The sequence below is a fragment of the Phyllostomus hastatus genome, unplaced genomic scaffold (assembly GCF_019186645.2).
Source record: "Phyllostomus hastatus isolate PE091 unplaced genomic scaffold, TTU_PhHast_1.1 phas_contig_58, whole genome shotgun sequence".
NCBI classification, from domain to species: Eukaryota; Metazoa; Chordata; class Mammalia; order Chiroptera; family Phyllostomidae; genus Phyllostomus; species Phyllostomus hastatus.
The window spans coordinates 24,286,634-24,313,667 of record NW_025333916.1 but is presented as its reverse complement, the minus strand read 5'-3'; the positions used below and the strand labels follow the sequence as shown (position 1 = coordinate 24,313,667).

Here is a 27,034-nt window from a genome sequence, read left to right as displayed (position 1 = left end):
ATTCAAGAAGAAAAGCTGATGGCTTAAGTGTTAACCACACATCAGAGAACGATCTGTAATAATCATCCTATACTGGTTCAGATTATTGGAAATATACTAGTAAAATGAATCAAAATCTTGTCACTAAGAAACTCAGTCAAGAGTTACTGAAACTTTTAAGGACTTGTAAAGGCTTTTCAGAGATGAATCAATTCTTTAAGTTCTGCTTCTAAGTCTGTCAGTGCCTTAACAGAAAACAAAGATTGGGAGATATACCTCTCAAATTGTATTTTTTATGGAAAAGTCCCTGAGTCTTAACACTAGCCAAGAAAGGTGGGAATTCTGGAATATAAAATGAGTACAAACTCAAGTGCTGAAATGAATACAAATCTACCTCTTAAAAACCCAGCTTTGTCTGCACAGCACTATCATTATGGCCAACTTCCATGCAGAGCAAGGGGCGGGGGAGGCTTCTATGCAGGTGACAAAATGTGATAAGCTTTCATAAGATCACTTTAACCATTCTTTTCCCTCCTTCTTTCTCTCATCACTCTTCTCCCTACATTCCATCAGAACAAACCAGGTAGATTTCCAAATGGATTTGCCTTCAATTAACAACACAGAACGCCAAAGCTGCTGTCAAAGATGATGCCTTGGAAGCGGCCGGCTGCCGTGAAGGGTGTGGCTGAGAGGAGGGGCGGGATGCCTGAGGGAGGCCACCTGCACATTTGTTGTTCACCTAGAACTAGATACTCTTCATGTTTTCCACTGATTCTTAAAAGGCTAAATGCATGGACTGAATTTTATTTCCCTGGCAAAATCACCTTCTTTGAATTGGACGGGGAAGTTATACCTTATGCTTTTGTCAAGGAATTATTATGGAAAACAGCCATATTAATATTGATTTTGTATTTACCATAAATTATTGTCGAGGACTTAGCCATTATATTGGCTTAATGGCCTCTGTAAGTCTCATGTCACAAAAACTTTTATAAGTAAGTTAACTTCAGGACAATGTGGAATGCCTCTTTATGGAGGAGAGTTGAGGAACAGATTTTCCTTTTTTGCCCTGATTTCCACGTGATGAACACTCTAAATATATAGGTTTTATCATCTTTTTTCCACTCATGTTCATGGTTCTTCTTTACTGCCATTCTTACTATCCCTTCTTACTATTTCAGCAAAGAGATGAGTAAAGTTTAATCAATGAATTTTAAACTCACAACACTTGACCATATACTATTACTAATATGTACTATTTAAAAAGAAAAAATTTAAAATAAAATAGGTATCTACTATTAAAAGTTTCATATTTAATATTACAAGATGCTTATTAGTCCTTAAGGTCATCTTTTTTTAATTTTAAATAAAGAGATGGAGAGTGGGAGAGAGGGAGAGAAACATCAATGTGTGGTTGCCTCTCACATGCCCGCCAGGGGACCTGACCCACGGCCCAAGCATGAGACCTGACAGGGAATCAAACCAGCGACCCTTTGGTTTGCAAGCCAGCACTCAATCTACTGAGCCACACTAGCCAGGGCTGAAGTTTACCTTAAAATGACATATATTGGACTTAGAATTATGGATATTAACATAAAATATTTGGAAATATAGTCATCTCAGAATTTTAGTACCAAACACATTTAAATTTCTTAAGAACTTCACTTTAATCTTTCTTGACTGATAAATGATTTCACATTGACATTTTAAATTGAAACAATATGAATTCTGAATAATATTGATAAATGAAAACTGATACTGACCTTTAAAATTAAAATTTCTTTTAAAACAGCTACTTTGTGTATATTGGATAACCTACTTCAACTGTAACTTTATTTTCTCATATCATTTTCATATATTTTATTTACAGTAATACTTAAAAATGGCCATGAACTTCTGATAGGCTTGTAAACCTAAACCTTAACTTGTTCTATTATAAGAATATTTTATTAATTTGTCCAACCTAAGATATTTCCTCTACTCTAAAATGTCTCCTCCAGAATCATGCATGTCAAGAAAGTTTAATTAGATACATTTAATGTGAGTTTCATTGTCATTTTCAATATTACTTCCCTCTTGGCAGTTTCCCTTTAACCATCTAGTACTCGTATTCTTTCCTCCACTAAGTGTGCTCTTGTTTCAATGAGACAGAAGAGCACTAGAAAAGACTTTCCTGTTATTTCATGGTTTTGCTGCTCCCAATTGCTCATCTGCATGCGTAACATTCAGTGGCCCATTTCTTCCCCTAGATACTAAATTTTAAAATAAATCACAGCTATATGCAAAATTTCAATTATATTATCCATCGTATTAAATGTGCATAATCAAATTATAAACAAAAATAACTTAAATTACACCTGATTTATTGCCATTATAGTTCATATTTACCATCCTCTTTAACTTGCTTCCAATTTATCCATTTTGTTTCTTTTTTACACACTTTATCCATTTGTGTTAATCTTAGTGCCTGGTCATTTTTCCTCATTAATTGTTGCTCAAACGCAATTCTGAATGCATCTGCCATTATGTATGCTTCTTCTTTACTCTTCTGCAAAAGTTCCAGCTGGTTTTGAAAGAAAGTTTGAGAGATGTCAGAGGAAAAACCAGAATGATTCTTGCCTGAATGCTAAGTCAGATTAGCAAATGCAATCTTCTCACCTAGCATGGGTCTGGTAGTCTGTGTCTGGTCTATTTTATCTGCCTTAATACTTGCCAGTTCTCTTTTGCAGCGACTGCCCACTCTGAACTAGAATACCAGAAAAGTCCTTTGTGGTGACCTCAATTCTCTGTTAATTCAACTCTCGGACCCCATTATCCCACACAGGCCCTGTGTGTGTTCTTCCCAACTAGGGAGAAGGAATGCTACCAAAGGCTGCCTTTCAGTACTGCCTTGGGCTGGCTATTCCAGACAATACCACTGAAAATAATTTAGAATATCATCTTTCAGATACCTCCTACATATAGTTGACCCTGACTTTGATCTGTGTGATCTTATGCTTTTCCCAGTGAATTGTTCATGTTTAGCTGTTAGCTTTTCTACATAGTCTGAAGACTTTAAATTCCATACCTTCAGTAAAGGTAAAATATTTTTAAAATTATGGTCCATGTACCGTATTTGTTATTAAAGCCTAACTATAATGGCAGTGATCACTTGACTAAATGCTGGGCATCTCTAAACACATGTCTACTTCCTCTATTTTTTACAACAACCCTCCAAACTAGTTATTACCCTTGCCATACAGCTAGAAAATGATGGCTCTAAGATTGAAACCTCCCTCTGGCTAGTGCAAACACTCCTTCCACAGTACCTTGCTGCTTTTCTAATAAACCTCATGTTTATCTCCCTGTTAATCAGTATCAAGGATCCTAGTGACTTTAAGCATAAGTGCACATTTTCCTCTATACAGCAATACTCAACCTTTTTCATCTCATGGCACGTATAATTATTAGAATTCTGTGACACACCAAAAATATATTTTTTGCAAATCTGACAAAAATAGGTATAACATTGATTCTCTCAACTGGATGGCTATTGTTATGTTGGCTGTTGTGATTTTTATTTGACAGTCTAAGGGAAAAGAGGTCAGTGTCTCTGACTAAATAGTCAGGTATTGCATGTTTTCTAAAAATATATTTTATTGATTATGCTATTACAGTTGTCCCATTCTTCCCCTTCATTTCCCTCCACCCTGTATACCCTCTCCCACCCACATTCCCCCCTTTAGTTCATGTCCATGTGTCATAAATTCTTTAGCTTCTACATTGCCCATACTATTCTTGCCCGCCCCCTGTCCATTTTCTACCTACCATCTATGTTACTTATTCTCTGTACCTTTTCCCCCTCTCTCCTCCTCCCACTCCCCTGTTGCTAACCCTCCATGTGATCTCCATTTCTGTGGTTCTGTTCCTGTTCTAGTTGTTTGCTTAGTTTGTTTTTGTTTTTGGTTTAGGTGTGGTTGTTACTAATTGTGAGTTTGCTGTCATTTTACTATACATGTTTTTTATCTTCTTTTTCTTAGATAAGTCCCTTTAACATTTCATAAAATAAGGGCTTGGTGATGATGAACTCCTTTAACTTGACCTTATCTGAGAAGCACTTTATCTGCCCTTCCATTCTAAATGAGAGCTTTGCTGGATAGAGCAATCTGGGATGTAGGTCCTTGCCTTTCATGATTTGGAATACTTCCTTCCAGTCCCCTCTTGTCTGCAAGGTCTCTTTTGAGAAATCAGCTGACAGTCTGATGGGAACTCCTTTGTAGGTTACTGTCCCCTTATCTCTTGCTGCTTCTAGGATTCTCTCCTTCATTTTTACCTTGGCTAATGTAATTATGATGTGCCTTGGTGTGATCCTTCTTGGGTCCAACTTCTTTGGGACTGACTCTCTGAGCTTCCTGGACTTCCTGGAAGTCTATTTCCTTTGCCAGAATGGGGAAGTTCTCCTTTATTATCTGTTCAAATAACTTTTCCACTTGTTGCTCTTCGTCTTCTCTTTCTGGTACCCCTATAATTTGGATGTTGGAATGTTTCAAGATGTCCTGGAGGTTCCTAAGCCTCTCCTCATTTTTTTGGAATTATTATTTCTTTATTCTTTTCTTGTTGTATGATTCTTCCTTCTTGTCCACTCCATTGATGTGAGACCCAGCTTTCTTTCCATCACTATTGGTTCTCTGTGCATTTTTCTTCATTTCACTTATTGTAGCCTTCATTTTTCCACCTAATTTGTGACCAGAATTAACCAACTCTGTGAGCATCCTGATCACCAGTGCATGAACTGTGCATCTGATAGGTTAGCTATCTCTCAGTAACTTAAAAGTACTGGTTGAGAGGCTTTCAATTCTGTTTGAGCCATCTCACCACCCTCCCCTTTGATCTGGTCGCACTTGTTACATATGAGGGGCAGAGCCTTAGGTGTTCACTAGGGCAGGGCACCCCAGTCACTGAGTTGTGATGTTGTATGTGGGTGTGGGGTCCAAGAGGGAACAATGGCACTTGCTCTGATCTCTGTCGGACCTCAGTCCCTTCTGCTACTTCCCCCAAACAAATTGGGCCCCTCTGGTGCCAATTCCCGTGTGGGTGGGCTTGTGCACCCTGTGGGACTTTCCAAGGACCTCTCTTATGAGGCTGGGAGTCTCTCCCTGTGCCTCAACCCCCACAGGTGTTTTCAATCAGTGTCCCGAGGCTCTATTTCCCAGCACTGGGATTCTGGGTTGCGCACAGTGCATTGCTTTACAAACGCCGCCTCACTAGGTCTGCCGGTTGCCACTCCTCAGCCGGGATCTGCCAGCTGCCGCTTGCACACTCAGGGTCCACCCACTGTGGTCTTGCACGCCCCGATGCCTTACACGCCTGGTCCCAATGCTTTCTGCTCTCCGAGCTGCAACCTGCACCCGGCTCCCCATCTCTACCCCTCTGCCCCTCCTACCGGTCTGGATGAAGTGTCTATTTTAACTTCTTGGTTGTCCGACTTCCATTCAGATCAATTTTCTGTCAGTTCTGGTTGATATTCTGTTTCTAAATTGTTGTTGTCCCTATCTTGGTTGTGCGAGGAAGCACAGTGCATCCACCTATGCCTCCATCTTTAACTTGGAGTTTCATTGCCAGGTATTGCACGTTTTAAAAATTCTTGTGGCACATTATTGCATGTTTTAAAAATTCTTGGGGCACATTGGTTGAAAATTGCTACTCTAATATATAGTGATTTTAGGGCCATGTATAAACAAAAACAATAGAATCTAGGAAATATTAACTACAATCTTAGGGAAACAACTTTATGTGGCTACAGTGTCGTGCCAAGTAACATATGTATTCTGGAACCATGTAAATAAAATAGTTTATAAGTTCATGCCATTATATAAAATTACGTGTAAGTTCCATCATCAATACTTACTAAAATGGAGCTAGTAATTGCAGATACTTCCATTTATTCTACTATTAATAGAGAAAAAAGCCCTGGCTCCTGTAGCTCAGTGGATTGAGTGCCAGCCTACAAACCAAAGGGTCACCAGTTTGATTCCCAGTCAGGGCACATGCCTGGGTTGCAGGCTAGTTCCCCAGTAGAGGGTGCATGAGAGGCAACCACACATTGATGTTTCTCTCCTTCTCTTTCTCCCTCCCTTCCTCGCTCTCTAAATATAAATAAATAAAATAGAGAAATGAAACCAAAGGTTTTTACTGTTACCTCCTGTTTGAGCTGAAGAAGCATTTTCTGAGCAGACGCCGCCATTTTGGCACAGGAACAGGGGTTCCCTCCGGGACCATGACAAAGGCAGGCTCCAAGGACCACAAGCTTGAAATCCAAAAGTATTATCCATTACTAAGTGTTGCACAGTTTAGCTGGGCACAAATGAAGGGGCATGCCCACACATACCCATGCACTAGAAATGTCAAGCATCTGATTCAAAGAAACTGGAAAGGAAAACAAAAACAGAAGGAAGCTGAGGCAGGGTTTAAGGATCCAAGTGAAGATTAATTACATGAAAATGAAAAAGAATGTTACTTGGAACAAAAACATACTGGAATTTGACCTTCCTTCTTTTCGCTCTCCCCCTTCACCTTTCACCTGGCAGTTTCATATAGTTCTGAATCTTTGGTGGGAACTTGACCTAGTGAAGTAAGTACTAACATCCACAGCGTGGACTTCCTGTGCCTGCACTTGGCCCTGCTGGCCAGCACTCATCACTGGCGGCTCCTGTCAGGAGGAGTTGCATTCTCAGAAACTACTAAATTTTAGTGTCGATGAGAAAAACAGTCATCTGACCACTCATGTAAAAATGTCTATGATTATGTAATGTGAGACCCTACTAACATAGCTTCTGCTAAACCTATAAAAATAAGGAATAAAAGGAAGGAGGTGGCTAGTATGTCCCTTAATGTCCAAGAATGTCACGCATGAAAGGTATGATGCCAGCAAGACAAGAACAACCCTGGGCAAACCATGGGTCTCTCAGTCTCAAATTAGTAGGTATGCTGCTGTCCTAGACCATGTGACAGATGGTGATGGCGGAAAGGAAAGCAGAAAATTTCCATCCTGCTAAGCTTTCATACCTGCTTACCTACCTCAAGACCTGAAGCCTCTGTAAAGTCACTTTTATCATTGCACATGGTTTCCTGAACCATCTTCTGCTGTTTGATATCAAGCATAGCAAGGGCTTCCAAATACTGTCGATTCAAACCTAGGAAGAGCAATATAAGATAGTGTTAGTTGTGAGGGCCAACTGTAGCCTCTCCTAATCCTGTTACATCAATGTCTATCCTCATTTCTTATAAGCAATGCATATACAACAGGCACTGCCCACAAAATTTGGCCCCATCCAGAAAATCTGATAGAATAGTGGGTATCTAAAATGTTATTATTTCTAATGTGTAAGTATCTTAATTTTGCAACAAAAGTCTGGTCTTCATTTACTCTTGGGAATTTTATAGCATTTTCAAAGGGAAAGCATGCCAAAGCAAATTATTCAGACACTTTGTAGCTAGTGGGACAACCAGATGATGGGGTCTCATACATTGTATTATGTCAAATATACCAGCTATCCAAACTCTAAGAGTTTCCTACAGGGAACCATCTCTTGTGGCATGGCGAATATAGTCCAGCCCTATTGAAAAACCAACAGGTGCAAGTCGGTACACAGGAACCGAGCCCACGGATGGGCTTTCCCGTGGGAAACCAGGCCTGCATTGTACCTAGGCTGCTTTGAGGCTTGCTTTTGCTAAAACTCCCTCACCCTGCATCGAGGCAGCAAATGTTTACTGCATATCTTTAAAGTAACTTCCTAAAATCTGAGCTAAACCCCCCAAGTATGGAGTGTAACCAGTTCAACCACTTTTCCCCTTGATCTGCAACATTCTTCTCTTTGAAGTAATTGGCAACATTCTTTTCTTTGTTATCTGTAAAAGGTGATCACCTACAGTGAACCTGTGCATAGTAAATGAGGACCATCCTCAACATAATATACCCAGAAAAGCAATAAAAGCCTGTCCAGGCAGGGGTCAGGGCCCTCTCTCTCACTTAGAGAGTGGCCATGCCGTCCTTTTTTCTCCACAGGACTTCTGTAGTCTGTGTGCATTTGTTCATCAAAGCCACAACACACGGGCTCCACAAGCCAAAGTCCACATCAGTTTCCTACTGAGAGTTTTCACAAGAGGATCGCAGACCATTTAGAGCAAGGACCCAGCTACATACTGGAGAACCGAAAACAGTAACTTTGCCCCTCTTGTTGCAGGGTTGGGGGGTAGGGACGAAGGGGAGGAGTTGTGGTTATGAGCAGCTTTTGCCTGGAGAACTAGCCTCACAGAGGAGAAGTCTGCACCTGCTCCAACCACTGGCACCAGGAAGCCCCGTGCATGTGCAGTTCCCACCAGGGGCACTGCCACAGCTCACTCAACTACACCACATACAGTGCCTCTCTCAGGCCCAGGACCTGGTTTAGAGCTCATTTTGTCCCCTTCAAGCCACCACTTTAAAGTAGTTTCTGCTTAGAAGGAAGAATTAACATCTCCTCAAAATTTCATAAAAAGTTGGTATCACCTTAACATTCTTTAAACACTTTAGTATTCTTTTTAAATTTTTTAAATATTTTACTAATATTTTTAAAATATTTTTTTAAAAATTTAAAAGACTTTATCCTTACTTATTTTTAGAGAGAGGGGAAGGGAAGGAGAGAGAGAGAGACAGAGAAAGAAAGAGACAGAGAGATATCAATTGGATACCCCCCACTGGGAACCTGGCCAGCAACCCAGGCATGTGCCCTGACTGGGAATCAAACCAGCAACCCTTTGGCTTGCAGGCCAGCATTCAATCCACTGAGCCACACCAGCTAGGGCTTAAATTTCAAATTCTTAATGAGAAAAATAATATCTTGAAAAGTTAAGAATAATTGTATTAGGGAAAAAGTCATAGAAAACACTTTTGAAGACAAATAATGTTAAATAACTATACAATTATAAACTTTTCCTACTAGTGTCTCAATAAAACATACATCTGCTCAGGTTCCTCAAATATCAGGGACTGTACCATTTTGTTTTACACTGGGTATAAAATCCATATGATAAAGGAGGAATAGGTTTGAAGTTTTATTTTGGAGGAATGGAAATGTTATAGAACTAGATGGCTGCACAATATTCTGAATGTTATGGATTGTTCACTTTTTTAAAGTTGTTTTTTATTATGTATCGGTTTTGGGTGTGCAGCTTGGTAGTTAAACAATCATATACCCTACATAGTGTTCCCCATGATATTTCCAGTACCCCAAGTAGTACCACACATAGTTATTACAATATTATTGACTACATTTCCTATGCTTTACTTACTTTCCTGTGACTATTTTATAACTACTAATGGAATTGTTCACTGTTTTAAATGTATTAAATTAGAGAGAGGGGGAAGGGGGAGAAGGAGAGCAGGAAACATCAATTTGTTGTTCCACTTATGTATGCATTCATTGGTTGATTCTTGTGTTTGCCCTGACTGGGGGTCAAACCCGCAACCTTGGTGTATCAGGATGATGCTCTAACCAACTGCTACCAACCCAGGGCTAAATTGTTCACTTTTAAATGGCAATTTTGTTGTGTGAATTTCACCTTTTTTTAAAAAAAGTTTTAAATTAAAAAAAAACTAAATGATGCATTTTTTCTATTATCTTTACAATCTATTATTTAGACACACTCAAACTTTGTCTCTATTGACATGTGTGTTCCAAGCACAGGACATTCTGTATAAAATGAATCTTCTAATGTAACATTTTAAAAGGGCCATTAACATACCACTCTTTACTTACTTGCATTTTCAGACTTCAGCATTTTAATCTCTTCTGTTTTTAGTTTCAAAGTTTCTTTGAGGACTGCGCTTTCACAGTCGAGCCTGGAAAAAAGTACCCTCCACATAACCAAAACATAAGCACTTTGTACTTAACTAAGAAGCACATTTTAATCCCATAATTCGAGCACAAAAATCTTAAATATAATTTTTCCTATTTCAAAACAGTCTATAATTTATATGTGTCATAAAATAAAGACAATTTAAAGGAATGTGGAAAGGCTTTGAACATACTTTAAACCTTTCTGTCTAGCTGAGAAAGAATCAGAACCAGAAATTCCTGTCAGGCATCCATTTGAATACTCATTCTCTTTACTTGCGTCTTAATTCAACTTAGTAACCATTTGACTACCAACATATGAAGGCTACCTTCAAAAACCTACATAAAAGATACATACAGAGTTTTGTCTATTGACTAAAAATTGGAATTACTTACAAGAGTTCCTAAATTGCCCAACATCAAAGTCTTAGACAATTTTTTTTAATTTAAAGATTTGTATTTATTTTGTTTTTTGAGAGAGAAGGGAGGGAGAAAGAGAGGGAGAGAAACATTGTTGTGCAAGAGATATAGGGATCGGCTGCCTCCTGCATGCCCCCAACTGGGGACTGGTTGCAACCCAGGCACATGCCCTGACTGGTATTCAAACTGGTGACCTTTCGGTTCACAGTCTGGTGCTCAATCCACTAAGTCACACCAGCCAAGGTAAAAATTTTTTTTGAAATTAAAACCAGCAGACAGATTGGTCATTTCATAACTAAATAAAATACTTGTCAAGACATTTTGTAGCGATGTTTGGGCAAGATTTATATGCTGTGGTCAGGACTGGCCGCAGATCATTAAAACTGTGGTCTTGAAGTTAAAGCTTCCCAATTAAAACTAAGTGCAAATCTCAGGCATTTTGTTTCTACGATTAACAAATGAATACAATATGAAATCAGGTTCTAACACAAGATGTGTGTAGCCCTTGACGAATAAAGCAACTTTGTTAATACAACCACTTCTCAATAACTCTAGATGAGTTTCCAAATGAATTCTAATTGTCTCTGAGGTTATGAGAGGACATTCTTCAGACACAAACATTTTATTAGATTCACTTAAGTTACTTTATAAATTACTTTATAAACTGTAATTAAGAAAAAAACTACTCAGTCAAATGCACTAACTTTGGCCCTGGCTAGTGTGGCTCAGTGGATTGAGCACTGGCCTGCGAACCAAGGGATCACTGATTTGATTCCCAGTAGGAGAGCATGCCTGGGTTGTGTGCTGGGTCCCCAGTCGGGGGTATGCAGGAGGCAACTAACTGCATATTGATGTTTCTCTCCCTCCCTTTCTCCCCTCCTTCCTCTCTCTCTAAAAATAAATAAATAAAATCTTTTAAAAATGCATTAACTTTACTATCTGGTTAACTATTTTTGTGCAGACCTCATAATAAAGTATCTTCCGCCAACTCTGCTTAATTGATGAGTATATGAAAAGGTAAAGTATCAATAAATTAGGTAAACGACACTATCAAAAATTAAACCATATACCACATTTTTAGGACTATAAGATGTACTGAACCATAAGATGCACCTAGGTTTTAGAGAAGAATAGGAAAAAATTTTTTGAAGCAAAAAATGTGGTAAAATATTTAATAACCTGGGACCCTGCTCCACTGCCACCCCCCTCCACAGCGAGCCAGGTAAACTACATTTGAACTATAAGCCGCACCCCCTTTTCCTCCCAAATCTGGGGGGAGTGCGTCTTATAGTCCGAAAGTATGGTGCTATATCCTCTCCATGAAGCTGTGGGGAAACAGGCCCTCTCCTGTGGGGCTGGTAGGGATGCAAAGTGCTGGAAGCCTTATAGAGAGGAGTTTGGCAACATCTAATAAATCTATGTATGCATTTACTTCTGACCCAGCACCTCTACTTCTAGGAAATCATCCTGGAAAAAATACGTGTCCAGCAACACAATGTACACATGTCGAGGTTATTTAGTGCAGTCTCGTGTACACTTGCAAACATGCGGGAAATAGTCTAAGTGCCTACATACAGGAGAACAGTTGAGTACACTATGCCTGGCACACCCACACAATGGAGTGATTTCCAGGATAGATTATTAAATGGAAAAAAACCAAAGTGCAAAAGAATACTTACAGTAAATTACCCTTTGTGTAAGAAAGAAGGGAAAACAAGAAAACATAAACACCTGCCCCTTTGCGTGAACAGAAACACAGGAAGGACAAGTCAGAAAGTAATAAGAGTGGGCATCTGCAGACGGAGAGCAGAATGAAGGTCAGCAGGAGGCTGGGATGGGGGGGAGCGGGTGGTGGGCAGAAGGACACCTCTCTGAATGTAACCTTCTGACGACTTCTGAAAGCATGTCATTGTTTCACAAAATAAAAAATAAATAAAATATCCCTAGCCAGACGGTTCAGTTGGCTGGAGCATTGTCCCATACACCAAAAGGTTGTGGGTTTGATTCCTAGTCAGGGCATGTACCTAGGCTGCGGGTTCAATCCCTAGCTAGGGTGCATATAGGAGGCAACTGATTGATGTTTTCCTCGCACATCAATATTTCTCTCCCACCTTCTCTCTCTCCTTCCTCTCTCTCTAAAATCAATAAATGTATCCTCAGGTGAGGATTCAAAACAAAAGCATAATAAGTAAGTCAACAAGCATGGTGAAAAAACCTTAAAACAGCATACAAACTGAAACATATTATCTTAAGTGAATCACATAACCATATTAAAGAGAAAAAAGAAGAAACTGTCGAGTAACCTTTGAACACAGGATTTTTAACTCCCTAAGGCTAAAAAAAAAAAAAAACTATATACAAGTATTGGACTCTGGTTGGTAGGTTTGATTTTACAATGGCATGTATAGCAATTCTAAAGCTACTTTCTGCATAGTCTACGGTGAAAAAATAAGTAAATATATTGGGTGATAGGAGCTGGGTTTCTCACTGTGGGAGTTATAAATGTGGAAAGGGGCAAAGCTAAAACATGTGGGAAAATGGGTATGAACTCAGGGTTTTCAGTAGATTGACAGATGGGATACTAAATAGACAGATGGCAGAGAGATGACAGAAGGGGTGTGTGTGTGTGTGTGTGTGTGTGTGTGTGTGTGTGTGTTTTCTGGCTCTGTTCCTTGAGAGGACCTTCTAGCAGTGACTCCCGGTGTGTGTGTGTGTGTGTGTGTGTGTGTGTGTGTGTGTGTGTGTGTTTTCTGGCTCTGTTCCTTGAGAGGACCTTCTAGCAGTGACTCCCCGGTAGCAATGAGCTTACCTAGTGCTCAACCCTTGACTTCCAAACAGCATTCCCCACTAAAAGGGTCAAGTGCTCCTTGAAGAAGTACCTAATATTGTATGCATTCTGGACTAGAGTGTCTTGCAGCGGAAAGCAAGAAAGTGCTAAAGGGATGATAAAAAGGTGTCAAAAAGCCACAGAGGCCAGTTTGATGGTACTCGCATTGACCAAAGTTGAAAAATTTTAGGCATCAAAAGAAATTAAGATAGTAATAGCTTTAATCCACTGAATAATGCAAGAATCCATGAGTTCATATTCATATACACAAAAAAAAATAGGGAAAGGAAAACTTGTTTCTTATAGTAATATGCTAATTCTTGTAGAAGGCATGATGGAATTCCCAAGTTGCCATTTGGCAACCATCATGGTAACAACTGCTTCAGGCAGAATGATCAGTGGATGTAAAAACCAGTGGGCGAGAGTGTGACAAGTACAGTATATCTACATAATTTAAAGCGCCTCCCCACAAAATGTTCATTAATCACAAGGGGGAAACCGTGACTGCAGCGTAGAAGGAGGGCAGATGCCACACCCACACCAAGTGATCAAGATTCACCTCCTAGGAACTGGTCAAAGCAACATCTCACGCCTCCTGATCTGATGCACCGAGAATACAACATTGCTTTGGTGGCAGTCCTGCCCCAAACAGGTAACCTGCATTTGATCCGGAAGCACAGACATCCCCACAGTGGATCCTTCTACAAAATAACTGGCTTATCCTCCTCAAACACTACCAAGGTTATAAAGGACAAAAAAACACTGAAGAACTGCTTCATAGAAAAGGACACTAAAGCTTAGACTTGACAACCAAATGCAATGTATGAGTCTGTATTAGATTCTGAACAGGGGAAATTTTTTTCCTCTCTTTTGCTATGGCATATTATTAGGATAATTGGCAAATATAAATAAGATCTGTAGATTAATAAACAGTGTTGGTTCTTATAATTATGTTACGGTTTTTAAAGAGAATGTCCCTGCAACTTACTCTTATGGTTCAGAAAAAATTCTATCTATAATTCAACTACAAAGAGAAAGAATGATAAAGCAAATGTGGTAAAGGATCAAAATGTGGGCAAATTTTTGTGAAAGTTATATAAGAATTCTTTGTATTGTTCTTAAAAGTTTTCTGTAAACCTTCAATTTATCTCAAACCAGAAGTTAGGAAATAATAAATTTAAAATTTAGGTAATAAAGCTATCTATAACCCAAGGTATCAAATCAACTTCTGAATGACAGATCTTATAAAAAGTACATGTTAAAATTTAAAGTTATTAAAATCACACTAATGAAAGAGTTGCTCAAAAAATTTTTGTTTCAAAAAATAGTGTCAATGCTCAAATAACCTGGAAAGCAATGACTCTTATACTGTATTTGAGAATATTGTTTATATTTTATATTTTTAAGAAGAAAATTAGAACTAACAAAGATATGGAGCTGGCAAATGGATAAGGAATAAGAATTTTATAATATTTACAGTTAGCTCATAGAAGAAGAAAGCCTAAGCTACATTTGAATTACACACACTTGAAAGATTTGCAAAGAAAAATGATGGAATAATAATATACAAACCTGTCATACTTTTGGGTCCAAGATTCCTCTATATTTTTAAATCTATTCTGATCAAATTCTATTTTCCACTGCAAGGCATTTAGTTCCTATAGAAAGAAAATAGTATTTTCATGGAAAATTTTACAAAATCACTTCGGGATATTGTGAATAGCTGAAATAAATCATCTAATCATTTCACAGAAATAGGATAAAGAGTGAAAATATCACTAATCACTGCTCAGAAAGAGTCTATGACATTTGTAAACCCATATAACATGCCTCTTTAGCACTCAAAAGAGCTTTGCCTAAGCTTACTTATTATAGGAGAAATTCAAATTGCTTAGCTTAAAACTTTGCTGGTCCAAACCTAAGTTTCTCATCACCCCCACCCTCAACCCATGTGGACCCCATGAACAAAATAAAATACACTCCTGGAAGTCTGAAGCCAGGGCCACCCCATCAAGGGCGGGTACAACAGGCACAGAAGGCACATGACCTTGGAAGGCGATTCCTAACTACCTCTTCAGTGAGGATGAGATGGGCAGAAGTCAGAGGCAGGCTCTGGGAGCAGAGGAAGAAAAGAAGAAAAATAGGAAGTGTCAACTTGGCAGGCTTCCTACTACCTTAAAAAGGGGAAATAAAAGAAACCTTAATTCTCTGCCCATTTGACACTTGTTTTGGATTATAAACTTCAAAAGGGAAGGAACCAAATAAAGTTGAAGCACACCTAGCAGAAGGTATGCACAAATGACCTATCCATTAGTAAGGTGACCTTTAAGGAAATTCTATTAGAAAGATTTTTGGATTAAACAAGTCTAAGCTAAAAATACAAATACCTTCTCCAAGGATCTCTTTTGTTCCATAGTTTTTTGAAGTACCACCTGGGTATGACTTGTGGCTTTGTCAAATATTGCCTAAGAAAAATAAAAATCGTATCAGTATAAGTTAAATTTCTAATTATTCCCATGTGCATAATGAAGTTCACATTTTTTTAAATCCTCACTCAAGGATACATTTATTAATTTGGGAGAAGAAGGCAGAGAGGGAGGAAGAGAGGGAGAGGGAAAGGGAAGGGAAAGGAGGGAAGGGAAAAGAGAAGAGACATCAACGTGAGAGAAAAACACCCATAGGTTGCCTCCCTTATGCACCCCTGGGGACCAAACCAGCAACCTAGGTATATGCTCTGACCAGGAAGCAAACTTACAGGCCCTGGCCAGGTGGCTCAGTTAGTTGGGGTGTCCTCCTGCACATCAAAAGGTTACAGGTTCAATTCCTGGTCAGAGCCCATAGGAGAAGCAACTAATTAACGTTTTTCTCTCTCTCTCAAATACACACACACACACACACACACACACACACACACACACATATATTTTTTAACCCATGACCTTTTGGTGCACAGGATGACACTCCAACCAACTGAGTCACACTGGACAGGGCTGAAGCTCACATTTTTATTTTAAGGCAATAGAAAATTAACTTGAGATGAGAATTTCCACAGAGACTGCTTTTTTGTGGAGCATTTGATAGTTCAACAGTCAGAAGATCTTGGTTTGGCTCTTTCCCAATGAAGGTAAGAATGCATGAAAGGATCTTCCATACAAAGACTTGTATAAAAACACTCATAGTACCATTATTCAGAATGGCCAAAAAGTGGAAACCCAAAAGCCCGTCAACTGGTGACTAGATACACAAAATAAACAAAACGTGCTGCATCTGTACAATTGAACACGAGTTGGCAAAAAAAGGAAGAAAGTGCTGACACATGCAGCACCATGCTTGGACCTCAAAAACATGCCAACTAAAGAATCTGGACACATTGTATGATTCTATCTACACAAAATAGAAAAGGCAAATCTATAAAAGACAGAAAGTAGATCAGGGATGGGAACAGGGAGTGACTTGCTAATGTGTACGAGGTTCCTTTTTGGGGTGTTGAAAACATTCTAAAATAAGATTGTGGTGATGGTTGCACAACTCTAAGTTTAGTAAAAATGAATTGCATGCTTAAAACAAGTGAATTTTGTAGCATGGAAATTATACCTCAATAAAGCTGTTAGAAAATCTAAACTTCAAAAAAAAATGGAATTATATCAAGCACTGCTGCTTTTGTTTTAAAAGCTAAAACCATACGAACTAGTATTGGAATGTGAAAGTGACAGAAGTTTTCAAACAACTTCTTACCATGCTTTGAAGGATTTTCAGTGCTTCCTCTTTACCTTCAAGTTGTCTTTGAGATGCCTCAAGTTCAGTTTTTAAAATTTCTACCTCCTGAGGAAAGAAATAAAATCAGTCTTCTTATCTGCAAGATGTGCAACACCAAATGATCAATTTGATGAACAGTCTACATGTAAGCTCAAAATGCAGTTTGACTGAAAGCACTCTGACCTTATAAAAGAGGCTGGAAATTCCTATAGGCTCTATAAGTGGACCAGACAGGCCAAAATTGAGAGCCTCACTATCAAGTGCTATTTGTAACTCAAAGCCCAAATCTTTTGCTTTTACCTTCCTAGGCCACACACTAAGGATATGAAGGGTGGGGGGGGGGGACCCTTAGACCACATAAAATAAGCACATGATCATTCACATAGCTCCAGTAGTTATTACAGGCTGAACTATGTTCCCCCAAAGGAAATGTTCAGATTCTAACTCCTGGGACTGTGAATGTGACCTTATTTGGCAATAGAGTCTTTGCAGATGTAATTAAGTTAAAATGAGGTCAGACTGGGTTAAGCTAAGCCCCAACTCAATGACTGGTGTCCTTATAAAACAAGAAAAACTTGGATACAGACACACAGGGGAGTCCATAAAACGCCAGAGACTGGAGTGAAACAGCCACAAGCTAAGGAATGCCAAGGACAAGGATGGTTGGGGACAACTGACAGAGGCTAGGAAGAGGCAAAGAATCCTCTTCACATCCGCTCAGGGAACACGGCCCCCTGATACCTCGATTTCGGACTTCTACCCTCCAGAACTGAGAGAATAAATCTCTGTTGTTTAAGCCCCCAGTGTGTGGTAGTTTGTTACAGCAGCTTTCAAAGAGTCACAGACAGTCCTGGCTGGCTCAGTGGATTTAGTGCTGGCCTGCAAACCAAAGGGTTGCCAGTTCGATTCCCAATGAGGGCACATGCCTGGGTTGTGTGCCAGGTCCCCAGTAGGGGGTGCAACCACACACTGATGTTTCTCTCCCTCTCTTTCTCCTTCTCTTCTGCTGTATCGAAAAAGAAATAAATAAAATCTTTAAAAAAACAGAGTCACAAACATATACTAAAATGGATGTACACTAAGATGGGCTTCCTGTTTCCCACAGGACAGGCGCCCCTCACAGAAACACCGACTCCCAACAGGCCCAACAGGCTGGACCACCTGGGATACTTTCTGGGATACTTTTTGGCCTTCTGACCTCAAAGAGGTTAAATTAAGTCAGGTTCTTTCTGGCCATGTATACAGGGGAGACACGTGGAAGGAAGTGATAACTATTTCTCCAGGAGATTGGAGAAGTGAAGATTAGGGGCAAAAGGAGAACTAGGGGGCATGTTTACATAAACAGCCTTTTTGAGAGACAAGGAGGATACAAACCTGAGGAGGCCAGCCCACATGTTTACCCTGCGGCTCTTCGAGAATACCCGGACAGTCAACATTGGCCTTCCATACAGTTTTGGCACTACTTAAACCAAATATTTGCCAGTGGATTTCTATTCACAAGACCATTCTTATATTTGCCAGAGTACCTACCTCTAATGTTTCCTCAAGACGTTGCTTTAATTCTACACTTGATAATTCTGAATTAGAATCTATTAGGGGAAAAAAACATATTTTCTTTAACTAGTTAAATAAAGATATTTGTCAGATACAAATGATCAAATATCAATTTCCCCTAAATTGCAAAGTGAAAAGAATTGTAATAAACCAAATAATGATAAAATAGGTAGCTTAAAATGTTTCACAAATGAAGACACACATACATTGAATAAAGAGACTTTTTAAAAAGACTCTAAAATAAAACTTGTTAATAAACTGGTTAGTTACATACAAACACAATACAAGAAAACCCCATGAATGTTGGTGACTGAAATAAATAAATTCTGGTGTTTGGCTTAAGTGTGATCAATACAGTGATATGAATAGTTAAGAAATAACCTGAATTTAATTTCTTCTCACAGAGAATGACTAGAAGGCTCCTGTAACTTCAGTTATTCTCTCCTCAGTGTGATCAATTGAGACATGAAACTGAGTTCTCAGGGCTTCATTTTCACTGTGGTCTCAGAGGCAATAACAATCACTAAAGTGGCAAACTACATGCAAGATGAAAAGAAGTAAATGAAGAAAAAAATAGAAAAGAATATTTTGAAGGATATTAAAATTTTCTCAAAACAATTTTTTTTGCTATTTTGAACTTTCCTCAACATGCCATTATCCAAGACAAACCTAAATCATGTTTTTACACTGATGATACGGGACAAAGTGACACTGTATTGACAAGTTCTGTTCTATTGGTAGGCAGAATAATGGCTCCCAAAGATGTCCACATCTTAACCCCCATAACCTGTGAATACGTAGCAAAAAGAACTTTACAGATGGAATTGAATTAGTAGTTGGAGATGGAAGATTATCCTGGATTACCCAGGTGGGTCCAAGGTACTCACAGGTCCTTATCAATGAAAGAGGAGGCAGGAGAGTCACTGTGAGACTGATGCAGCACAAGAAAGACTAGACTAGCCATTGCTGGCTTTGAAGATGGAGGAAGGGGACCACAGGTGGCCAAAGGGGACCACAGGCTTCTCTCTGAGAGCCTCCAGGGGGCATGTGGCCCTGCTGGCACCCCAATCTTAGCCCAGTGAGCCCTGTTTATGATGTCTGACTTATAGAACTGTAAGGTAATAAATCTGTGTTGTTTTAAACCATTAGATTTCTGGTAATTTGGAAATAACCTATTAGGAAATTCGCACAATATTCTTACCTATAATCAGGTCAACTTCGACAAAAAGACAAAAGTGCATTAGACAACAAAACGAGTTCATCCTATTACTGTCACATCTTGTTTCCATCCCAGTGTTCTCCCCATGTTTTTACAAAGGCACCTGAGCATTGTGTTTGGTTTTCAACATCTTGCTTGCAAAACAGTGTATACTCTCTAAGGCACAGGTGGCAAATGCAAGGCCCGAAGGCTGAATCCAGCCCTCCACCTTGTTTTGTCTGCCTCGGGACTTTGTTTCTACCTGGCAGCAGTGCCAAGCTCCTTGCCCCTAGTTAAGGAGTAGTTACACTTATACAGTCCCAAAATTACATTCGGCCCTTCGAAGGCAATGGCAAGGCTGATGTGGCCCCCTGGTGAAAAAGTTTGACACCCCTGCTTTAAGGACTTGGAAGAAAAATGTGTAAATAATCCCATCCTAATTTCAAGGATTTTGAGGGATGAGGATAGATCCCCAGCTACAGCAGTCATTTGTAAATATGAAGCCAGGTTTCTTAAATTACTTTTGTGCTGTTCTAATTTGCGTTTGTTCCACCTTGGTGGGAGATGTTTTACAACGTGGATCACAAAAGACTCAGCCTCATGAGAGCTGCGCCACAGCACAGACATGCACTCACCCACCGGTCCCCAGTCCCCTCGGAGTTGTGTCATTCCATCACAGTATGATTCTGAATTTTACCCTTTCCTTAATGTGTGGGATAATCTGTTTTTAATTACAATAAATTGAGGTTAATTTTGTTTTGATAATTTTAAGAGAATTTCATAACATCCCTAAGATAACCAGAAGTATGCGTGTTCTATGGGGCACACTCCTTCCCCAGATAAGCACCAGGCTTGGGGCACTCCAATGTCACCTCCTTCCAGAGGCTTCCCTGACCCTTGCCTAAAGCAGCGGTGCCCCAGGCCCTCCACTCACTCAGGATCCCTTCACTTACACCACTTGATGTTATACAGCTGCTGATTTGTGGGTTTATTTTCTATCTCCTCTACTAGAGTGCAAGCTCCATGACATTAGGGCCTCTGACTATTTTTGCAGTGATGTTACTCGCAGAGCTTAGAACTGTCCCAGACACCTAATAGGTACCCGATAAATATTTGTTGCATAAGAAATAAAGAGTAAATGAAGTATACCACTATGTCACCAAAAAAGCAAGGTAGGTAACTGTGTACTGATATCACTATTATTAATACAGAATAGTGTACTTCACAATTTGAACAGTTCTTGGAAACAGAAGTATCAATTACTTTTGAACCATCACCAACCTCCAAAGAAGAAAGGCAAATTTCTAAAATCCACTCTGGTGACCCATTTCCACGTGCTGGAAGGGTGGACGCACTAAAATTCACAGGGGAGGAGGAGGAGGAAGAGGACACCAGGCATCCTTACCGGGACTGCTCTGTCGTCTGTAACGGCAGGTTCTGGACCCGACGGGGTGTGTATATTGCAAGCCCTTAGGCCTGGAACATTGAAAAACCGCACCACTTCTTTCTTCTCCCTTTCCTGGAAATGGGGGAGGGCTAAAGTTTCTTTCATCTGATCTTTTTCTAGATGTAAATAAAGGTGAAATTTGCACTTCATAAATAGCGCCGGGCCTTCTTCTGAGGCCATACCCTAAATCGCCTTCGGCCATATCATCCTCCTCCGGTTCCCAGGTCTGCGCCTGCGCCTGCGCCCCCGCTGGCCCCGGAGGCCTCGCCACCCTGTTCATCAGCCAGATGCCTTATTGAACATAAGGAAAAAACGGTTACCTGTAGTTAAGAGTAGTTAAAACACTGTCAGTGAAAGAAAGCTGAGTTTTCCGGGGAAGAAAACTTTCATGTTTGTGCTATGCTGGCATGACTATCCCAGAGAAGCACCAGCACACAGACGCAATCCAACTCAACATTTCAGGCCTTGTTAGGTAAGAAACATCCCAAATGCTTATTTCAAAGATGCAGTGAATTGTAAGGAAACAGGAAAGGCTTTTACTTAATGTAGTAATCTACTGATCAGGATAAAGCAGATCTGTCTTGGCTAAGGAAACAGAATGTTCTTGATACACAAGCTTATAAAGGAAAGGGTTCCGTTTTCATAAGCCTACGAGCTATAGAAAATTCAGGAAAGTCTCTGAAAAATGAAACTTCCAAAGACTAAGACCACTCTGCCTCTGCCCCTTCACAGCCCTTTATCCAGTTCAGGTGCCGGGGCCTCTTCCCCTTTCTCCTACAGCCACAGGCGCCTCATCTGCTATTTCTGAGCAGACGCTGTTAGTAAAGGTTCTGTACATGGGGCAGTGATAGGGGGGAAGGAGGAAGGTGCCCCACCTCTCTTTCTAAAATCAGATTGCATTTGTGTACACAACCTATTTCGAAATGAAGCCAGAGCAAATACCAAAGCCTTTTCATTGGCTAAATGTCATAGGCTCCCCACTGCCCCAGCCCCTCAGGCTGATGGCCCTGGCCTCCCGGGTGCTCTGGACCTTGTCAGACATTCCTGCCCCAGAGCTCTGTGCTCGCCTTGCCCTGCCTGGGCGGAGTGAATGCTCTTTCCCCCTGGACAGATGCACAGCTATTCCTCAGCTCCTTCAGTCTTACCTTCTCAGTGGGGCCTTTCCTAACACCCTATTTAAAATTGCAGACTTCTCCCTGTCCCACTTACCTGCTTTATCTTTCACCTTCACACTTATGACCTTCCAACAGGGCTGTCCAACCCTTGAAGTGCCACACTGGAAAAAGAAGAGTTTTCTTTTTTTCTTTTTTTTTTTAATCAATATGTGGTTGCTGGGGGGCATGGCCTGCAACCCATGCATGTACCCTGACCGGGAATGGAACCTGCGACACTTTGGTTTGCAGCCCGCACTCAATCCACTGAGCTACGCCAGCCAGGTAAGAAGAGTTTTCTTGGGCCAAACATTAAGTAAATTGAGACATGTAGTCACCAAAACAAACAAACAAACAAACAAAAAACCAACCCTCATAATGTTTTAAGTAAATTTACGATTTTCTGTTGGGCTGCACTGACAGCCATCCTGGGCTGCATGTGGCTCTCGGGTGGCAGTTTGGACATTCCTATTAGGACAAAAGCCACTTACTTTCTCAGGCCCTCATTCCCAGAGGTGGCTAGACCACAGCATGACTGACCCTCATCATTTTATGATGCACTGGAAGCACCCTGAAGGTGCAGAGGCTCCAGGAACCCGGGAAACAGGACATACCAGACCACAACCACGGACTGGACCCTGTACCCAAAGGTGACACTGAAACAAGCTGCAGCCTAACATCCTGCTCTACAACCACCCTGTCTCTGGATACACACTCAAAGCCCTGACCCCCCGCGGGGCTGGGGCTGGTGCACATCACACCTAGCCTTTTCCCTCCCTTGGGAAGGTGAAAATAAAAACCTTTCCCTACTGCACTTTCTTCTCCTTGTGAATTCTTTCACAGCCCATGTCCCCAATCACCCTAACACCTTCTAACACACTCCTCCATATTTCCCTCATTTTTCAAATCATGCCACTAAAAGAGGGAAGGTAGTACAAAAGAGGGAGCCCGGTGAAGCTGTGGATGGCTCCAGCCTGACCTGGATGCCTCTCAAGAGGTAGGGCACCCTGAAAATTTTCCCCCACCAGAGTCCAAACCCACTCTAGATGGCCCTAAGACAGATGTGAGCTCCACAAGGGCAGAAGTTTTTACTTGTTCCTATCTCCACTGCATTCCCAGTGCCTAAAACTGAGACATAATTGGTGCTCAAGTACTTGTTTAATAAAAGAATAAAGCAAGGAAGAAACATATACACTGAAACCAACTTGCCTCTAGGGTAGAAAAAGAAAAGCAGTCACCTCAGCAAGGCTCCACACTGGATACCTTGGGGCTCATTGCCTTCCCTTCTTCCTAGAAGAAAACATCTCCAAGTAAAAATCTACAGAGAAATCATAACCGAGCCTTCCTGGTCTGAGGACCATTGTTGGCACCTACCTGGCGACAGTGGCCCACCTGGTAGTCGAAATGCTCAGCTTAGTACACACAGTGCAGTTAAGAGGGACTTTCATCACCAGATGTTTCAAAACCGCTGCTTTGCTGTATTTATTTAGAAATATGTCATCCTTTTCACAAGACTCATTAAAAATACAAAGGAGCCCTGGCTGGTGTGGCTCAGTGGATTGAGAGCCAGCCTGTGAACCAAGAGGTCACAGATCAGGGCACATGCCTGGGATATGGGACAGGTCCCCAGCTGGGGGTGTGCGAGAGGCAACTGATCGATGTATCTCTTGTATATCGATGTTTCTCTCCCTCTCTTTCTCCTTCCCTTCCCCTCTCTCTAAAAATAAATAAATAAAATCTAAAAAAGAAATACAAAGGAAAGAAAGAAACAGATCTGACATATTTTTCTAAATGTCCTATTTATAAGGACTTTAAAAAATCTTTTCCTCAAAAATAATTAAATCTCACTTTTTGCTGCAATCTCTCTTATTCTTCCACTACTAAAATCAGATATGGGTGCCAAATAAACTTAATCATGTATGAAGTGTTTTCTGTTGCTTTAGGTCAAAGTACCATATATTTTCAATGTTTAAAAAGAAAGGCCCTTAAAATATCTTAAGTAATTCATCATAAAAAAAAAGATACAAAGATGGAAAGACACTCAACATCATTAGTCATCAGGGAATTGTCCATCACCTACTACTGTCAATCCCAAGTGCTGCTGGGATATGGACATTCACGTACACTGTTGGTGGGAGGATAAAATGGTATAAACACTGTGAAAAGTTTGGCAGTTTCTTTCCAATGGAGACCCAGGAATTGCGTTCCTGGTATTTACCCAAGAGAAATGAAAATATGTTCATATAGAGATGTGGGCATGAATATTCATAGCACTATTAAAATTAGCCCCAATCTGGAAACAGCCCAAATGTCCATCAACAGGAAAACAAATTATAGTACATCCATCTAATAGAATATATTCACCAATAAATAATGATTCTGATAAATGCAATAACATGGGTGAATCTTACAGATATTATGCTAACCACAGAATCACAGTACTGTATGAAATCCTGGAAGAACTAATATTCATAGCAGACAATAGATCAATGATTGCCTGGGGTGAGAAGGTGAACTTCAAAGGGCATGAGGGAACTTTTCTGGGTGATGGAAAAGTCTTATATCTTGCCTGGAATGATGGTTTGTCAAAACTAATCCAACTGTATACTCACAATAATGCATTTTATTTTATGTAAATTTTAAAATTAAATTCATTGGGGTGACATTGGTTAACAAAATCACATATGTTTCAAGTGTGCACTTCTATTATACATGATCTGCCCACTGCAGATCATGTGCCCACCACTCAAAGTCAGATTATCCCCATCACCATATATTTGGCCTCCTATACCCACCACCATTATAGGCTGAGTTTTACCTTTAGTGCAGCAGAATCCTGTTTATAATTGCAACTTCACATCTCTGTTAAGGAAGGTGTGGTCACAGTTAGGCAGCCAGCAGTGAAGAAAATGGAATTGGTCAACACAAAGAAAAAAGCAATTAAGAGGAAAGAATATGCAATCACAGGATTAGCTAAGAATATTTTTTAATGTGCCATATATGAGACCTGTCCAGAAAAATCCAGCCATTGTTAATGTAACAAGAACAGTTTGCATGACATCCATGTAACCTGGCAGCCAAGGAGAGTGGACTGGAATGCACATGCATGAACAGTGATGACTTTACTGTACTAGTCAGCAGGGGTGATAGATGCCATAAAGTGAGCATGTGTACTGTGTGGCTGTCACATTCAAAATGACTGAGCAAGTAGAGCAATGAATCTGCCTCAAATTTTGCATTAAGCTTCAACATTCCTCTGCAGAAACTATTTGGATGATTCAGGAGGCTGCAGCTTTGGGCAGCTGGTGATCGGCAGCTTCATCACAACAATGTGTATCATCACGTATCATGCATCACGTATCATGCATGGTTTTTTGGCAAAAGACCAAATTACCTAGGTGACTCAGCCCCCGCCCCCCCAGCCCAGATTTAGTGACTTCTGGCTTTTCCCCAAAACTAAAATCACCTTTAAAAGGGAAGAGATTTCAGACTATTGATGAGATTCAGGAAAATACGACAGGGCAGCTGGTAGCAATTGGGAGCAACTGTGTGAGGTCCTAAAGTGCCTACATGGAAGGGGACTGAGGTGTCATTGTCCTATGTACAATGTTTACTGCATCTTGTATGTTCTTCAATATATGTCTCTATTTTTCATAGTGCATGGCTGGATACTTTCCAGACAGACCTTGTAATAGGGGTCATGGGAATACCTTTCCACTATTTAGAATTGAACATAATACTAAGCTTTCACATAGTCTTATGCTCTACTAATTTTTAAAATGTAACTTAAGGAATTGTTTGCTGTGTACCCTCTCATTTTTTATATACTAATAGTAATATTCATATGGAATGCAGTCAAATCAAACCTGACTTTTGGAACACATTACTAACATTCCATTGGACTAGTTTTAAATGCATTCAGTGCTGACAACAAGGGAGGCAGCAGGATGTGCAACAGAAAAGGCCTGACTTCAGGAGGGCTGGGTTCAACTTCACTCCACCACTTGCTGCTCTGTGATCCTGGGCTAGTCATTTTAACCTCTTAGAGTCTGTTTTCTCTTTTTCCCTCCCTCCTTCCCTCCCTCCCTCCCTTCCTTTTTTAAGATTTAATCTTTCTAGAAAGAGGGGAAAAGAGAGAGAAAGAGAAGGAGAGAAACAGATTGGTTGCCTCTCATATGCTCCCAACCAGGGACCTGGCCTGCAACCCAGGCATGTTCCCTGACTGGGAATCAAACTGGTGAATTTTCAGTCTGTAGGCTGGCACTCAATCCACTGAGCCACACCCGCCAGAGCTTGGAGCCTGTTTTCAAATCTCCAAAATGGGTTTAAGCATAACTACTTTATAGAGTTATATAAAATCTACATTTGGGCACCATTGATATATTGAAATCAATGTTTAATGAATTAGAATTTGAGTATTTTCTTCATTTACCAAATGAGGGGATTGGATAAGAAGATTTTTTTTTGTTTTTTAGAGTTCTAATATCCTGTATCAGCATTTTCCAAATTGTGCCACATAAAACCCCAGTTATCTAAACTATTAGGTATTGTTAGGAATAAAAGGGCCCTTCTGGTTTTATTAAGAGGTGTATTTTCCTATGCTAGTCTAGGCACACATGACTAGCCCAAAATTATACAGATAGTGGCAGAGCCAGAACTAGAAACTACTTCTCTGGCTCCTTGTTCTGTGGTCTGGCCACTTGGGAAAGGCCACAGAATAATCAGATTGCAGACTGAGCAAATCCTACTTCTGCACTAACAACTCTTTGAAAAGTGACCAATGACTTCCTAATTGCTAAATCTAAGACCTAGACTCGTTCCTCAGCCATCTCCACTTCTGCAGAAGCT

General features: G+C 40.2%; 1 protein-coding gene across 8 annotated transcripts in view; it reads right to left on the bottom strand.

Annotated features, from left to right (window-relative positions):
• The window catches only part of CCDC125 (coiled-coil domain containing 125), a 31,861-nt gene that overhangs the window by 3,120 nt on the left and 1,707 nt on the right, over window positions 1-27,034 (bottom strand). The window contains exons 1-12 of one of the 8 annotated variants that reach the window (XM_045848007.1): window positions 25,005-25,048; window positions 23,425-23,476; window positions 22,245-22,311; window positions 20,994-21,326; window positions 18,367-18,425; window positions 16,816-16,902; window positions 15,468-15,545; window positions 14,653-14,738; window positions 9,756-9,838; window positions 7,036-7,151; window positions 6,158-6,265; window positions 2,368-2,542 (exon numbers count right to left, since the gene is read on the bottom strand). In XM_045848007.1, coding sequence (XP_045703963.1) covers window positions 2,368-2,542; window positions 6,158-6,265; window positions 7,036-7,151; window positions 9,756-9,838; window positions 14,653-14,738; window positions 15,468-15,545; window positions 16,816-16,902; window positions 18,367-18,425; window positions 20,994-21,315 — 1,114 coding nt within the window. In that variant the 5' untranslated portion in view covers window positions 21,316-21,326; window positions 22,245-22,311; window positions 23,425-23,476; window positions 25,005-25,048. Of the gene's footprint in view, window positions 1-2,367; window positions 2,543-6,157; window positions 6,266-7,035; window positions 7,152-9,755; window positions 9,839-14,652; window positions 14,739-15,467; window positions 15,546-16,815; window positions 16,903-18,366; window positions 18,426-20,993; window positions 21,356-22,244; window positions 22,365-23,424; window positions 23,477-25,004; window positions 25,049-27,034 lie in introns of those variants that run through there. The other 7 variants (XM_045848005.1, XM_045848008.1, XM_045848006.1 and 4 more) reach the window with 7 other exon arrangements.